Here is a 17,369-nt window from a genome sequence, read left to right as displayed (position 1 = left end):
CAGTCAATCAAATGTATTTATAAAGCCCTTCTTACATCAGCTGATGTCACAAAGTGCTGTACATAAATCCAGCCTAAAACCCCAAACAACAAGCATGCAGGTGTAGAAGCACAGTGGCTAGGAAAAACTCCCTAGAAAGGCCAGAACCTAGGAAGAAACCTAGAGATGAACCAAGCTATGAGGGGTGGCCAGTCCTCTTCTGGCTGTGTCCGGTGGAGATTATAACAGAACATGGCCAAGATGTTCAAATGTGGTTGTAGAGGGTGCAACAGGTCAGCACCTCAGAAATAAATGTCAGTTGGCTTTCCATTCAGAGTATCTCTACCGCTCCTGCTGTCTCTAGAGAGTTGAAACCAGCAGGTCTGTGACAGGTAGCACGTCCGGTGAACAGGTCAGGGTTCAGCAGGAAATGACCACGAGGACCAAAAATATAGTAAATGTCACATCCATTAACCTTCAGAACATTTACAATGTTCATTCAACATATTTAATTGATAAGGCGATGTAAAAGTTTGTAATTGTTAATAAGCATAACATTATCAACACAACAAGTTGAACTTGAGAGCCATCGGTTATTGCAATCTCGTTTTTATTAACTTTAAAAAAGGTCAAAGTAACAATTTCCTGTCTGAAGAACAAAACCGTAGCATCATCAACAATCACACAACTCATCGAAAGGACAAGACCGGTGATTACCAGGCCTATAGCTGATTGCCTGTATGAAAAAAAAAACAGCTGTTTAAAAGTCACCTGAGCGAATAGGCCAACCTCCTAGCACCCCCTAGTGGCTCTTTCCAGACATTCTTTCCTCCATTTTGATGAACATTTCAGGTGTCAGCCAACCTCCTGCAGAACTCATTATTTTGTATTGAAACGCTGTTATTCATCGTAAATTGGGCATCAAACTGTAAGTGCTTTATTGCTATTTTCTCATGAGCAGTTTGTGTGTTTAAAAAAAGAAGCAAGCATTAGGGTTGTATCGTTTTGTCCGTAGGTTTCCTTATGCAGGGGGAAAATTGAGAACGTCAATTACTTTTCTCTCAGTTTCTCATGTCAAAAAAAGTCCTGCATGTACCTGCACAAAAAAACTACTTGTGGGGGACATATTTTAATGAGGTAAGCAGAAAGGAACTTACTTTTTTTGCTCTCTATTTTCAGTTGATTTTAGTAAATACTTTCTTACCTGCATTGTTGGTTAAGGGCTTGTAAGTAAACGTTAAGCAGTTCACTGGGTTACACCTGTTGTAATTCGGCGCATGTGACATAACATTTGATTTGACATCGCTGAGAAATTGCATGGGTCGCCAGACCCAGGTGTGGAAATTCTGTGTAATTATACATTGCATGAATGTTCATTAAAAAAAAATCCGACTGTAATATGGACCAAACATTCGACAAAATTGAAAATTAACTTCCGGCAACGTTGGTGTGTAAATACAAGCATTGCTAAAAGCAGCTAGCCTACGCATTTCTGCAACAGTGATACTTTATTTCCCACAAGTGATGCCCCATTCCAAATGTAAAAATCGACATTTTTTGATTTCCACATGTGCGTTATGTAGACTTCATTCTGGCGATGCATTCATTGCGGTTGAACGTTTGCTACGTTCCCGGACGGTTTGTACTGATCGACACATTTCCCCCAAAACGCTTCTGTTTGGGTGTAACTTGCAGCAATTAGTGACGTTTTTAAATGACAGCGGTGCACTTTTAAATCAAACCCAACCCCTCCCCGTTTTTCAGCTGATCTTTAGCACGTTTCCGTTTAATTGAACGTTCCATTACTTTTTTTCGTGCTGAACCCAGCCTTGATGTTAAAGCTCCCCACCTCTCGCGTTCATTTGCACGTGACGTTCAAAACAGATCTTCAGATCGGTGCTTGACTAACCGCCCTTCAAGGAAGTCATGTGAGCCAGGAAATATGGCTACATGAGCAAGTCTATTAGGACCGATCGCTGCATATTATCAATAGGTATCTTTGCGACGATCATCTTGCCACGCTCCGTCGTGACAGGTTATCACAGGCTTCGAAGCCTGCTATTCCCAGGTTTGGTATCGGGGGTTGTTTTCTGTAAGTGATTTGCGTCGTTATTGGAATAGTTTAGGGCGAGTTTATGAAACAACGTTCCCCTTATCATTAACCGAACTGTCAAGTTCCCAGCTAAAGCCTCTGAAAATGAACACCGAGAAAGACTTCTCGCCTTTGACCCCAAATATTGTCAGAGCACTCAACGACAAACTGTACGAGAAGAGGAAGGTTGCTGCTCTAGAGATTGAAAAGTGAGTCGTTCTTGCACATCGTTCTGGTGAAAGTATTTTGTTTTGTGTTTGTAGGGGTTAATATATAGCCTTCCAAAATGACTACTCGTCTGTCTCATGCCTGTGCATGACTGGCAGCGTTTGTAAGAGTCAGCTAGTGGGAATGGTTTGTACTGTAATGTGACCATCACTTCACACACTCCATATAATTTCAAGTAAGCTGGGTTTGCACATGGTAAGTAATCTCCTGAGAAACCATGTGAAATGTGACCCACTGCATTCCAATTATCAGTTGAGATGTTCTGTATTTTGAAAGTTGAGGCCTTTAAGTGAAATTAAATTAGGACGCCTGCTTTCTTTCAGGCACATGATACTGACTTGTTCTTGTATTTCTATTCTTGGGACATGTAAGATGCATCATGTGACACTAAAGTTAAAATGGGAAAGGATTATAGAGCATTAGGTGGTCCTGCCACAGGCCCCTGATTGGGTTATGTTGCTGCATTGTATGATAAGTTGATGGCTGGAGACATACTGTGGGCAGGCTTTGTTCTAGCCAAGTAATAACACTCTTGATTAAACTCATCAATGCCTTTTTTATGATTAAGCCAAGTTGATCAGTGGAGGCTAATGTGTTGGGCCAAAGCCTGCATTGCACACCATGTGTATCCCCAAGATTGAACACTACTCTGATTTTCATGTGTCCTATCTTGCTAGACATTTGTTTATTTTATGTTAATGAACATAACCTTTCTCTGTTGCCTTAATCCACAGACTGGTGAGGGAGTTTGTGGCTCAGAACAACTCTACCCAGATTAGACATGTTATCCAGATACTGGCCTCAGAGTTCGCCCTGTCCCAGCACCCTCACAGCCGCAAAGGAGGCCTCATCGGCCTGGCAGCATGCTCCATTGCCCTGGGAAAGGTAAAGCCTCTGGGCACCCATACACAGATCTGTAATACATTGTACATTATGCAGGGTTGTTTTGCTGTTTCATCCTTGGTTTTTTTATGCCATTGTTAACCCCATTTCAGCAAGTTACACGTTTGTAAGCGTGCCAACATGTCATGTAAATGCATCTACTTAATATACATGTCTGAGAAGACTGCATTTAAGTCATTTAAAAAAAAGTTGAGATTGCATCCCTAACGTTTGGTGTGTCTTGCAGGACTCCGGGCTGTACCTGAAGGAGCTTATCGAGCCTGTACTCACCTGCTTTAATGATTCAGACAGCAGACTGCGGTACTATGCCTGTGAGGCGCTCTACAACATAGTAAAAGTGGCCAGGGGAGCTGTGTTACCCCACTTCAACGTGCTCTTCGACGGCCTCAGCAAGGTAACCAGAGTCTTAATTCTCAGAAGACATGTCTTTAGGCTACCTCTGATGTTGTGTGTTCTCTCCTCCAGCTTGCTGCAGATCCTGACCCCAATGTGAAGAGTGGCTCTGAACTCCTTGACAGACTGTTGAAGGTGAGATTCCAGTAAAAACCATGTTGAGACATTTCCTGGAAGTTTAATGTCAGTTTAGAAGGGGCTTTGGCTAGATGAGGTGGTTAATGATTGGTTAATAGCTGAAGTGACAAACAGTTATACATGAACAGCAGCTAAGGTAAGAGACGAGTTCGGTCATGAACCCTCAAAACAATGACCCTTCTCTGCTTTCACAGGACATTGTGACGGAGAGTAACAAGTTTGACCTGGTGGCGTTTGTCCCCCTGCTGCGTGAGAGAATCTACTCCAATAACCAGTATGCCCGTCAATTCATCATATCCTGGGTGAGTACAACCGATTGCCATGTCACATTAAAACTTATGTCATTGATGAGCAGAATAAGACCTGTTTCTATAATTTTACAGCAATATCATTATTCATCGCTCTTTATGAATTAATATCCATTCTTTAATAGCCATTTAAAGGTTGTTAAAAACTAGTTTTTTTGGCTATCCTATAGCCCACCTAAAAGTGTGTTATGAAAAATGTTATACACTGGTAGTTGTATTAATAGCAGCTGAGGTTGTTATTCTGGTTCTCCCTTGCTACAGATATTAGTTCTGGAATCTGTTCCGGACATCAACCTCCTGGACTACTTGCCAGAAATCCTTGATGGACTCTTCCAGATCTTAGGGGACAGCAGCAAAGAGATTCGGAGGACGTAAGAACCCTTTATTCCTCTTTTCTCTTCGCACGTCCTAACCCGCTGTTCTCCCCTCCTCAGTCTGCTGTACTCTTGGAAGGAAACTGTGACTGTTTCTTGTCTTTCAGGTGTGAAGTTGTCTTGGGCGAGTTCCTGAAGGAGATCAAGAAGACTCCCTCTAGTGTCAAGTTTGCAGAGATGGCCAACATCCTGGTCATCCATTGCCAGGTTTCTGATGAGTCCAAACTCAGTAAGTTTCACATTGGGATCCATCCATTAAATCTTTTAGTTAAACTTGTAAAGTGGAATTTCAGGAATAGGTCATTAGATTGATCTGTAAGCAACTGTTAGGGTTTAACACTACAACTGCTGGGCCTGGAGGTACTCCCCTTCAAGTTAATGAGCAGTCATTCTGACAGTATAATAAATAGATTTCATATATGCCATCACGAAAAAATTATTTGGGTGTTTTTATGAAGGTCTTAAGTATTACTAAAATACGATTTGTATTTCAGATAACACAATAGCATATACATTTGTTGCTGTAGGCTGTATGTCAACCACAAATTCAAATGTTTAATCACTTTTATTTGTGGATTGCCTTTGTTACAACCATGAAACAGAAAGCATATGTGTTGGAACATGGTAACAGCTTCTTTTTATAACAATAAAATAGCCCAGCCACAAAGGCACACTGTCAGCAAGACAGGCGGTCAAGTGATGACAACATCAGTAGCCTAACTAGGGGTGTGAACTTTTAAACGTTAAGATGAAGTTGGGATCCTTAATGTTAAGAAAAATCCCTAACCCGAAAAACTATTTTAGCCCCCCACACACACACTTATTAAAATCACAGTTCAGTTATCACAAAATAATATTTTCTGTGTTATAGGGCTATAAAGGCCTGGGGAATTTGTGTAATTCAAATAAAACCAGAGAAAGAGTTTTGCAAGACAAGACATTGTGAGATTCAGATTACCAAAACATATGAGCATGGTTCTGCCCCTCCCTAACTGGCCTGCCTGCTCTGTCTTTGCTAATGACTCAAGTGTGTCTTCGGTCTGTTGCGTGTAGAATATCCTAGCCTATTCATGGCACGGATGTCTTCGGGCCAGTCTTTGCGAGCATGGCGTAGCCTACTCTTTGTTTCTGCCAAATATTAAATTACAGCAGGCTACCGGTAGCCTGTATCGATAATGCTTTTCAGACATAATGTAATGTTCCCTTGAAAGTGCAACCACATGTTTTTCTGTTAGTGTGGGCTAGACTAGGTTGTTAAAAAAAAATGCAGAAACACAATCTTATCTGGTGATATGAACTGACATTTTACTTGTCTGTAAAGGAATGCTGTTTTCAAAACGGGACTAAAATCGATCATTAGGCAACCAGAACTGTCAATCAAACAAACGGGAGCTATTGCGTGCAGCCTGCTTGCATACGCATTGACCACGCTACTAAAAAGAGTACTTTAAAGTTTAAATATCGTGACTTACTAAGACATTTAGTAGAAATAAAACACAGCTAGCATAAAATAACAAAGCAGCACATCAATTAGCAATGTTTATTGTTAGGGGGAAAAAATACAGAACATTTTATGCCGGAGCAGAATTATACTGTCTGAAAAGGTACAGACCTGATGTGGTAGTTTTTTTTTGTCTGAAAAGTTATCAATTGTCTCTATTGACATGTGACTGTAGCTGTGTTCTATGTCTGTAAAGGGTTGCGGTAGATTACTTAATTGCCCTCCCCAAGCGGTAATGCTTATATAATTGGACCATTATTCTGCATTGTAAATTGACAGGGAATTTTATAATTGTTACTTAGTGTTTTTAATGGAAAACCGATAAACAGCATCATAGATGGTAGTTGGGCTTAGTGTGTGTAAGAGGAACCCAGCATTGAGCTTTCATCACAATATAACCATCACAGGGTTAGTGTGACTCGTTAGACAATGAGGAAATGAGAACTGATCTGCTCTAATGCTGCAATGACATCTGATACTAATGGCAGTGAGCGCTTGCATTACTTTGACCATCTTCTCTTTTTAAATTGACTGTTTAATTTATGTTTTTCTTATCCATTATACAAAATTATGACTTAGTCACAGTTATCCCTAACAGAATGAAGGTTGAAAGCTCAGGAATTATTTGAAATTCACCTGAAAGTTTAACAAGTTATCACAGAACCATTTCCAAGTTTTCTCTATCTTATCAAAGTCCCCACCCGACCCCAAAATGACTCTTTCTGTCCTTCTAGCAAATGACCTAATCCAGTTGACAGCCATGACGTGGATGAGGGAGTTTATCCAGCTGGCAGGGAGGGTGGTCCTGCCCTACTCCTCTGGCATCCTGACTGCTGTCCTGCCCTGCCTGTCCTACGACGACCGCAAAAAGAGTATCCTTCATCAAAAGCTTAGTACAGAAACATCATGGTGTCAGATGGAATGTATAACTTGATGCGTTATCAAAGAATGGTAACTATTAGGCCTTTATCACAGATCAACGTGGTTGTGTATTGTACTGTATGATAGGAGTAGCACGAGCAAGTGCTTATAAAATCTGGTCACCAGATGGCGCCATTGCACTTTCGGGAGGTTTGTGTCCTTCACCGATCCTGTCCAGGCACCAAAGAAGCTGCCAGTGCCTGTAACCACGGCCTGATGAAGCTGGTGACCCCTGAAGATGATGAGGATGAAGAAGAAACTGGAAGCGGTGACAGCCAACCCAGAGAAGACAGCCCGCCAAAGACCGAGGGGGACACTAACGGTAAGTTACCACTTGATGCTTCGTTTTAAGTCGTCCAAATTGGCCTATATGACAAGGATGGTTGTTAATTCCAAGGTGAACAGGGAGGAGTCCTGTTATTGTTTACAGCACTTTGCTGTGATTCAATTTGAAAAAGGGGATTTTTTAAATTTATACCATAGGTCAAAATGTTTACCCTTTTCCTCTTCTGATCACCCTGCTCATTGTCAATTTTGTAGTCATTGTTCTAGTATTGAAAAAGTACTGAAGTTTCAAATACCGTGCACCAGTAGTAAAACAAAAAAGAAGCAGTATTCACACAGAAATTGAGCCTATGCGTTGATTGGTGCTGTTTTTTTTTGCTTCCTGCGTGGTTGAGCCACCCCCTGTTGTTTTAATAGCAGGGGTGGCGCTCGGGGGTTGTGTAGTGAGAAAGACACAGGAGAACTGATTAGGGTTGTGACGGACGGTCCTGTTGTAAAATCTTAAATGCCTTCGCCTGCCGTTTTTCCTCTGAGCAAGGCACCAAATCCTCTACTACAACTGCTCCCCGGACCCCGTAGTACTGTAGTCTCCTGCTCTGACCTCAGAAGACTGTGAGGGACATTTAGCGCTTTCAGAATGTTTTCATACCCCTTATTCCACAATTTGTTACAGCCTGGTTTCAAAATGGATTAAAAAAAAATTCCCTCACCCATCTCCACACAATACGCCATAATGATAAAGTTAATGCCATGTTTTTACTTCAGTATTCACACCCCTGAGTCCATACATGTTAGAATTAACTTTGGCAGCGATTTAACAGTTTATTTTATCTTAAGAGCTTTGCACACCTGGATTGTACAATATTTGCACATTAATTATTTTTTTGAGACTCTTCAAGCTCTGTCAAGTGGATTGTTGATCATTGCTAGACAGCCATTTTCAAGTCTTGCCATAGATTTTCAAGCCAATTTAAGTAATAACTTTAACTAGGCCTTTCATGAGCATTCAGTGTCGTCTTGGTAAGCATCTCCAGTGTATATTTGGCCTTGTGTTTTAGGTTATTGTCCTGCTGAAAGGTACATTTGTCTCCCAGTGTCTGTTAAGTAGACTGAACAAGGTTTTCCAGGATTTTGCCTGTGCTTAGTGCTTCATTTGGATTATTATTTTTTTTACCCTAAAATGACAAGCGTACACGAAACATGATGCAGCCACCACACGCTTGAAAATATGAAGAAAATATGAAGAGTGGTACTTGGTGATGTGTTTTGTTGGATTTGTCCCAAACATAACACTTTGTATTCAAAATATAATGTTAATTTCTTTGCCACTTTCTTTGCAGTTTGACTTTATTGCCTTATTGCAAACAGGATGCATGTTTTGGAATATTATTCTGTACAGGCTTCCTTTTCCCTCTGTCATTTTAGGTTAGTATTGTGTTGAGCCATCCTCAGTTTTCTATCACAGCCATTGAATTCTGTTTTATAGTCACCATTGGCCTCAGTGAAATCCCTGTGCGGTTTCCTTCCTCTCTGGCGACTGAATTGGGAAGGATGCCTGCATCGTTGTAGTGACTGCGTGTATTGATACACCATCCAAAGTGTAATAATTTCACCATGCTCAAAGGGATATTCAATGTCTGTTTTTATTATATATTTATTTTTTCTCCAAAATACCAGAAGGTGCCCTTTTCGAGTAATTGAAAAACCTCCCTGGTCTTTGGTTGAATCTGTTTTGAAATTCACTGCTCGACTGATATGTGAATTGATTGCCCCTCATCTATCTTCAGAGTTCGTTCTGTTAGGTGACCTAAACTGGGATATGCTTAACACCCTGGCAGTCATACAATCTAAGCTAGATGCCCACAATATCAAGGAACCCACCAGGTACAACCCTAAATCTGTAACCATGGGCACCCTCAGATATCATCCTGAGCAACTTGCCCTCTAAATACACCTCTGCTGTCTTCAAACAGGATCAGTGATCACTGCCTCATTTCCTGCATCCGCTATGGGTCCGCCCCTCATCACTGTCAAACGCTCCCTAAAACACTTCTGCGAGCAGGCCTTTCTAATCGACCAGGCCCGGGTATCCTGGAAGGATATTGACCTCACCCCGTCAGTCGGATGCCTGGTCGTTCTTTAAAAGTAATTTCCTCACCATCTTAAATAAGCATGCCCATTTCAAAAAATGTAGAACTAATAACAGCTATAGCCCTTGGTTCACTCCAGACCTGACTGCCCTTGACCACCACAAAAACATCCTGTGGCAGACTGCAATAGCATCGAATAGCCCCCGCAACATGCAACTGTTCAGAGAAGTCAGGAACCAATACACACGCAGTCAGTCAGGAAAGCAAAGGTTAGCTTTTTCAAGCAGACATTTGCATCCTGTAGCTCTAACTCCAAAAAAGTTTTGGGACACTGTAAAGTCCATGGAGAACAAGAGCACCCCCCAGTGGCCCACTGCACTGAGGTTAGGTAACATGGTCACCACAGATAGAACATTTCAATAAGCATTTCTCTACTGCTGGCCATGCTTTCCTCCTGGCTACCCCAACCAAGGCCAACAGAAAAGACAGTAATGTGCAGCAGTCTTTATCGACCTGGCCTAGACTTTCGACTCTGTCAATCACCACATCCTCATCGGCAGACTCAATAGCCTTGGTTTCTCAAATGACTGCCTCGCCTGGTTCACCAACTACTTCTCTGATAGAGTTCAGTGTGTCAAATCGGAGGGCCTGTTGTCTGGACCTCTGGCAGTCTTTATGGGGGTACCACAGGGTTCAATTCTTGGGCCGACTCTTTTCTCTGTATATATCAATGATGTCGCTCTTGCTGCGTGTGATTCCCTGATCCACCTCTATGCAGACGACACCATTCTGTATACATCTGGCCCTTATTTGGACACTGTGTTAACTAACCTCCAAACAAGCTTTGATGCCATACAACACTCCTTCCGTGGCCTCCAGCTGCTCCTAAACACTAGTAATACCAAATGCATGCTTTTCAACCGTTTGCTGCCCGCACCCCTCCCTCCTGACTAGCATCACTACTCTGGATGGTTCTGACCTAGAATATGTGGACAACTACAAATACCTAGTTGTCTGGCTAGACTGTGAACTCTCCTTCCAGACTCCTATTTAAAAAAACATCTCCAATCCAAAATCAAATCTAGAATCGGCTTTCTATTTCGCAACAAAGCCTCATTCACTCATGCCACCAAACTTACCCTAGTAAAACTGACTATCCTACTGATCCTCGACTTCCGCGATGTCATCTACAAAGTAGCTTCCAATACTCTACTCAGACTGCATCCAGTTTGCTATCACAGTGCCGTCCGTTTTGTTACCAAAGCCACTTACACCACCCACCACTGCGACCTGTATGCTCTTGTTAGCTGGCCCTCGCTACATATTCGTTGCCAGACTTACTGGTTCCAGGTCATCTATAAATCTATGCTAGGTAAAGCTCCGCCTTATCTCAGCTCACTGGTCACGATAACACCTAGCACGCGCTCCAGCAGGTATACCTCACTGGTCATCCCCAAAGCCAACACCTCCTTTGGCTGCCTTTCCTTCCAGTTCTCTGCTGCCTGTGACTGGAACGAATTGCAAAAATCGCTGAAGCTGGATACTTATATTTCCTTCACTAACTTTAAACATCAGTTATCTGAGCAGCTAACTGATCGCTGCAGCTGTACATAGTCCATCTGTAAATAGCCCACCCAATCTACCTCATTCCCATATTGTTTTTATTGACTTTTTCCTCTTTTGCCAACCAGTATCTCCACTTGCACACCATCTGCTCATTTATCACTCCAGTGTTAATCTGCTAAATTGAAATTACTTTGCTACTATGGCCTATTTATTGTCTACCTCATCACGTCATTTGCACACACTGTAAATGGACTATTTTTTTATATTGTGTTATTGACTGTACGCTTGCTAATTCCATTAACTCTTGTTATTTTTGTCGCACTGCTTTGCTTTACCTTGGCCAGGTTGCAGTTGTAAATGAACTTGTTCTCAACTAGCTTACAAGGTTAAATAAAGGTGAAATAAAAAGGACCGTCAAGATAATTGTATGTGTGTGGTATAGAGATGAGATAGTTATGTGCCTTGCCATAACAAAGGGGTTGAACACTTATTGACCTATTTAAAAAAATAAAGTATATAAATATAAAAAAATAATACCACTTTGACATTGGTTATTGTGTGTAGGCCAGTGAAAAAAATAATAATTTAGTTTTAAATTGGGATTGGCTCCTAATCCGTGCCCGGATATTTTAGTTCTGAGGCTCCGTATCCGTGATCCGTGTGAAAACTGTCGCGGTATCTCGTGGTAATTTAGGACGTCAGTCAACATGCCGACTCCGGATTAGATGCAGCTAGTTAGATCAGAGTTAAAAGCCAAAACGATGATATCCGCAATGTCGCTAAGTAAAAAAACAACCAAAACAGCAATAGCCACTGCAATGTCAAAACATGATTTTGGTACTGAGTTCAGTACCATTTGCATGATTTTTGTGGACCCATGACTGATGTATCATCATTTGCTAGCAAGCCAGCATTAGCTAGCAAGCTCTTGTCCAGTACTATCCCATGTGCATTACTATGTATGCCTGACTCTCATGCATACTGTCACATATCCTGCCCTATTTATCTGGGTACATTGTTTATTTGGTGTCTTTACATACATACCAATATCTGTCTTTCTGTATTTATTTGCCCAATTTGTTTATGGTTCAAAGTGTTTTCTGTAGAGATTGGAGCTAATCATATTGACATACACCCAATAATATCCACATCTGTGACCTTCTCAAATGGATCCTTGCTTGTAGCTGTACTACAGAGCTATGCTATCGAAATTGTGCCTCTTTTTAGCCCGATAAGAATTGTATTTGACATAAATCACTGACAGCATTTGGAGTGAATATAGCTTTAGAAATATGTAATATTTCACAATTGTTCCTTGAATGCCTTTTCAATGTTTGGTTTATACAGTATTATCGGAAGGCGGAAGCTCTAAAAAAGGTATTCTGCATTGCCTGGGAAACGAACCCGGGCCACCCGGCTCCTGTAGAGCAGGCAAGAGTTGTACCACTGAACCACCCATGCTTAGATGGGGATAGGGTGTATCCTGCTCTTTTGAATGAGGCTGAGAGCCACGTCACTAAGGGGTTTGGCCGGAGAGGGAAGGAGGGTGATGAGTCATTCTTCTCCTAATGCGCTCTGAGCCGTACCTTCCCCCGCCTGCACATGTTGGTCTGCACCCTCGCCTGCCAGCTATGGTGAGTGAGGGTAAGTGGTACATGAAGAATGTGCCATGAGCAGCCATCAGCCAGTTATCATATTAGGCTACTGGTAACTAACCCCTCTCCCTGACCAACAGCAGCTCAACAGCAGGAGTATTTAAGGTACTCATAAAGTCAGTCACTCCAGGGGTCTGTTCTCAATGTACCTTTGTTATACATGCTCATTCAGTCGGAGTCTCTGTGCTGAGAAAGTCTTCCGTCCTGCTTTGAGACACGTTCAGTCACTTGTTTGCTGTGCTCCTCCCCTTCACTCTGGTTGGCGGCCACTCTACGGCTGGATTATTCTGTGGAATGCAGTTCCTTTTTAAGTCATAAGCAGGGAAGTACTAGCATGTAAAGCATTGGTGGTTCAGTGGTAGAATTCTCGCCTGCCACGCGGGAGGCCCGGGTTCGATTCCCGGCCAATGCATGCATTTCCTTTTGCGCTGGTAGTGGATTTGTATAAATGGGTTACACATTTGTCATTGCTATGAATTGTACCATGAACATTTTCAATTAAAGTTACAATGCATTTCCCCACAGAATTGTATATTTTTAGCTTGTCCTCTGATGGTTTTCCAGTGCACAATATTTATAGGCTACAGTAAATACATTGCTCTCGATCATTCAATGCGATCACTGGCAACAATCAATGTATAATTTACATGCAGTGGTGCACCCATTAACATTGGCTACTATTTAGCTTGAAAGGGTTTTTTGGTGGCTCTGACTCTAAACAACCTCTGATTTCAGATATGCTCAACGCGTCACAGGAGTCTGTGGGTTTCAGCAACATCTGCTTCTTCACTCCCACAAGGTATGTGCTAATTGATTTGAATTGTGCAGTTAGTAATTAGCAGAGGTGTGGACTCGTCACATGACTTGGACTCTAGTCTGACTCAAGGTCACAAATTTGACTTCAGGCTCGGCTTGATAAATAAAATGGCTTGCCTTGGAGTTTCAAGACTCAACTTGAAATTATCTGGACAGGTTTTGTCACTCATTTTGTGTCTTTCACTCAGCCAGAGACCGCCGCAGCATCGACTTGCAAAAAACAATAGTGCAACTGATGGGCTAGTTTTCAAAGTGAGGTTTAAACTGAATGGGGGGAAAAGTATTTTTTTAAGTCTACATATAGCCTACAATTTTATATTTGATATATTTGCCTATTTATTTATGACCTCCGAGACATCAAATATGCAAAAGGACGCTATACATTTTAGTTATTTAGCAGACACTCTTAACCTTAATTGCTCCTGTAAGTCACTCTGGATAAGTGTCTTGCTCAATGGCACATCGACAGATTGTTCACCTAGTCTGCTCAGAGATTCAAACCAACGACCTTCCAGTTACTCTCTTAACTGCTAGGCTACCTGGAATTCTATTACACCGGGCTCCTACGCTCCCCTGATGTGTCAGGGCTTGCAGAAGATAATGGATTACAAAGGGATACCCAGCCGTGAGATGCCCAGTGACTCAGAACTCCTAAATGAGCTAACTGCCTTTTTATACTCGCTTCAAGGAAAACAGTCCTGCATGAAAGTCCCTGTTCTGATGACTGTGATCTCTCTCCGTTCCCGACGTGAGTAAAGCTTTTAAACAGGTTAACACTTGCAAGTCCGCCGGGCCAGACGGAATACCAGAGCTCGTTCTCAGAGCATGCGTAGACCAGCTGGCAAGTGTCTTCACGGACATTTTCAATCTTTATTTAACTATTCAAGTCAGTTAAGAACAAATTCTTAATTACAATGACTGCCTACCCCGGCCAAATCCGGATGCTGCTGGGCCAATTGTGCTGCACCCTATGGGACTACCAATCAGGGCCGGATGTGAAATAGCCTGGATTCGAACCAGGGACTGTAGTGACGCCTCTTGCACTGAGATGCATTGCCTTAGACAGCTGTGGCACTCGGGAGCAAATGACTATTGCCCTGTAGCACTTACATCTGTAATTATAAAGTGCTTTGAAAGGTTGGTCATCACACACACCATCATCCCAGACACCCTGGACCTGCTCTAATTTGCATACTGCCTCAACAGATCCACAGATGATTCCATCTCAATTTTTCCTCAATGTCAACACAAAGCAACCACACTCTTGGCTCCTTTAAAAACCTACTGTAAAATATTGTGTGCTATAGCATGGAAAATAAATAACTGACTTTGGATGGCAACATAATGTTGGTCCAACATTCAGGCTTTTCCCTAAAGGTAAATCCGCTTCGTGTTCTGTTTCCTTGCCATGGTACTAATGAGTATCACGATACTGGTCCCGGGCCTAATGTTCATAGACTATAGCTCAGATTTCAACTTGATACTTCCCTCCAAGTTCTAATGCCTAGTCACTTTACCCTGCCTTTATGTACATATCTACCTCAAATACCTTGTACCCGTGTGTGCGTGTGTGTAAACGTCCCTTTTTTAGGACCCTGTCTTTCAAAGATAACTTCACAGATCTTAATTGTAAAGGGTTTAAACACTGTTTCCCATGCTTGTTCAATGAACCATAAACAATTAATGAACATGCACCTGTGGAACAGTCGTGAAGACACTAACAGCTTAGACGGTAGGCAATTAAGGTCACAGTTATGAAAACTTAGGACACTAAAGAGGCCTTTCAACTGACTCTGAAAAACACCAAAAGAAAGATTCCCTGTTCATCTGCGTGGACGTGCCTTAGGCATGCTGCGAGGAGACATGAGGACTGCAGATGTGGCCAGGGCAATAAATTGCAATGTCTGTACTGTGAGACGCCTAAGACAGCGCTACAGGGAGACTGGACGGACAGCTGATCGTCCTCAGTGGCAGACCACGTGTAACACCTGCACGGGATTGGTACATCCAAACATTACACCTGCGGGACAGGTACAGGATGGCAACAACAACTGCATGAGTTACACCAGGAATACACAATCCATCCATCAGTGCTCAGGCTGTCCGCAATAGGCTGAGAGAGGCTGAACTGAGGGCTTGCAGATCCTCAGACATCACCGGCAACAACGTCGCCTATGGGCACAAACCCACCATCGCTGGACCAGACAGGACTGGGAAAAAGTGCTCTTCACTGATGAGTTGCGGTTTTGTCTCACCAGGGGTGATCTTCGGATTTGCGTTCATCGTCAAAGGAATGAGCGTTACAATAAGGCCTGTACTCTGGAGCGGGATCGAGGTGGAGGGTCCGTCATGGGTGGTGTGTCACAGCATCATCGGACTGAGTTTGTCATTGCAGGCAATCGCAACGCTGTGCGTTACAGGAAAGACCTAATCCTCACTCATGTGGTACCCTTCCTGCAGGCTCATCCTGATATGACCCTCCAGCATGACAATGCCACCAGCCATACTGCTCGTTCTGTGCGTGATTTCCTGCAAGACAGGAATGTCATTGTTCTGCCATGGCCAGCGAAGAGCCCGGCTCTCAATCCCATTGAGCACGTCTGGGACCTGTTGGATCGGAGGGTGAGGACTAGGGCCATTCCCCCCCAGAAATATCTGGGAACTTGCAGGTGCCTTGGTGGAAGAGTGGGGTATCTCACAGCAAGAACTGGCAAATCTGGTGCAGTCCATAAGGAGCAGATGCAGTGCTTAATGCAGCTGGTGGCCACCAGATGGTTCAGTTTGTCTCAGTTGTTGAATTTTATGTTCATACAAATATTTACACATGTTAAGTTTGCTGAAAATAAACGCAGTTGACCGTGAGAGGACGTCTTCTTTTTTTGTTGAGTTTATATATACACACACACACATTACCGTTCAAAAGTTTGGGGTCACTTAGAAATGCCTTTGTTTTTCAAAGAAAAGCACTTAAAATATCAAATTGATCAGAAATATAGTGTAGACATTGTTAATGTTGTAAATGCCTATTGTAGCAGGAAACAGCTGATAAAAAAAGGAATATCTACATAGGAATATCTACATAGCCGTACAGAGGCAGGTTAATCATTTTAATAGGCTAATTGGTCATTAGAAAACCCTTTTGCAATTATGTTAGCACAGCTGAAAACTGTTGTGCTGATTTAAGAAGCAATAAAACATATTTTCGCCTAGTCGAGTATCTGTAACATCAGCATTTGTGGGTTTGATTACAGGCTCCAAATGTCCAGAAACAAAGCACTTTCTTCTGAAACTCGTCAGTCTATTCATGTTCTGAGAAATGAAGGCATTGCTGTGTACTACTCCACAGAACAGTGCAAACTGGCCCTAACCAGAATAGAACGAGGAGTGGGAGGCCCCGGTGCACAACTGAGCAAGAGGACAAGTACATTAGTGTCTAGTTTGAGAGACTCCTCACAAGTCCTCAACTGGCAGCTTCATTATAAATGGTACCCGCAAAACACTAGTCTCAACGTCAACATTGAAGAGGCGAACCCGGGATGCTCGAATTCTAGGCAGAAGCATGTGACATAACATTTTATTTGATTGGGTTTCTGATATGGGCCTACGGTATGGTACTAATTTGTCTCAAGCATGCCTGTGCTTCAGAATCCAAAAATAATCAGCTACATTTTGAGAAGTGATTGTGTGCCCATATGGGAGGGGGGGGGTCGCAAGCTTTGAACCACTGCTTTTTGTGGGGGGGTCGCGGGTCAAAGTTGGAGAACCACTGAGCTAGCAGGCAGAGTGCTGATTTGCTGTACAGCAATAGGATCGGGTGCAGAGCCAATGTCAAATTGTAGGGAGTTGATTTCCTGTAAATATCCAGCTACAAAACATTTTGGTAATCAAAAAATTAACTCTTTACTTTGTAAACATACCAGCAATGAGGTATCAAGGCAACAATTACTAGCAGAGGCTTAGCTACTGGTCTTTTGGTATGTCGAAATTGAGAATACACTTATGACACTGACATTTTGAATTTGTTAAAATGTAATTATTACAATCTGTGTTATAGACAAAGTAATACAGTTCTGTCTGGTAGCCTCAAATAAATATTGGTAGTTGAACTAGTCATAGCATG

General features: G+C 42.4%; 1 protein-coding gene and 1 non-coding gene across 3 annotated transcripts in view; both read left to right on the top strand.

The window, feature by feature from the left end:
* The first annotated feature begins 767 nt into the window (after positions 1-767).
* vac14 (vac14 homolog (S. cerevisiae)) overlaps positions 768-17,369 on the top strand; it is a 28,981-nt gene continuing 12,379 nt past the window's right edge. The window contains exons 1-11 of one of the 2 annotated variants that reach the window (XM_035798175.2): positions 768-907; positions 995-1,116; positions 3,034-3,184; positions 3,429-3,596; positions 3,668-3,730; positions 3,928-4,035; positions 4,303-4,412; positions 4,523-4,644; positions 6,651-6,788; positions 7,016-7,159; positions 13,169-13,232. In XM_035798175.2, the coding sequence (XP_035654068.1) occupies positions 1,070-1,116; positions 3,034-3,184; positions 3,429-3,596; positions 3,668-3,730; positions 3,928-4,035; positions 4,303-4,412; positions 4,523-4,644; positions 6,651-6,788; positions 7,016-7,159; positions 13,169-13,232 (1,115 nt within the window). In that variant the 5' untranslated portion in view covers positions 768-907; positions 995-1,069. Of the gene's footprint in view, positions 908-994; positions 1,117-1,860; positions 2,281-3,033; positions 3,185-3,428; positions 3,597-3,667; positions 3,731-3,927; positions 4,036-4,302; positions 4,413-4,522; positions 4,645-6,650; positions 6,789-7,015; positions 7,160-13,168; positions 13,233-17,369 lie in introns of those variants that run through there. The other variant, XM_035798174.2, reaches the window with a different exon arrangement.
* Positions 12,775-12,845, top strand: trnag-gcc (transfer RNA glycine (anticodon GCC)). Its single transcript has one exon. It is a non-coding gene; the product is annotated as a tRNA-Gly (tRNA).

This window comes from Oncorhynchus keta, chromosome 22, assembly GCF_023373465.1.
Source record: "Oncorhynchus keta strain PuntledgeMale-10-30-2019 chromosome 22, Oket_V2, whole genome shotgun sequence".
Lineage (NCBI taxonomy): Eukaryota > Metazoa > Chordata > Actinopteri > Salmoniformes > Salmonidae > Oncorhynchus > Oncorhynchus keta.
This window is presented reverse-complemented; position numbering and strand designations above follow the sequence as displayed.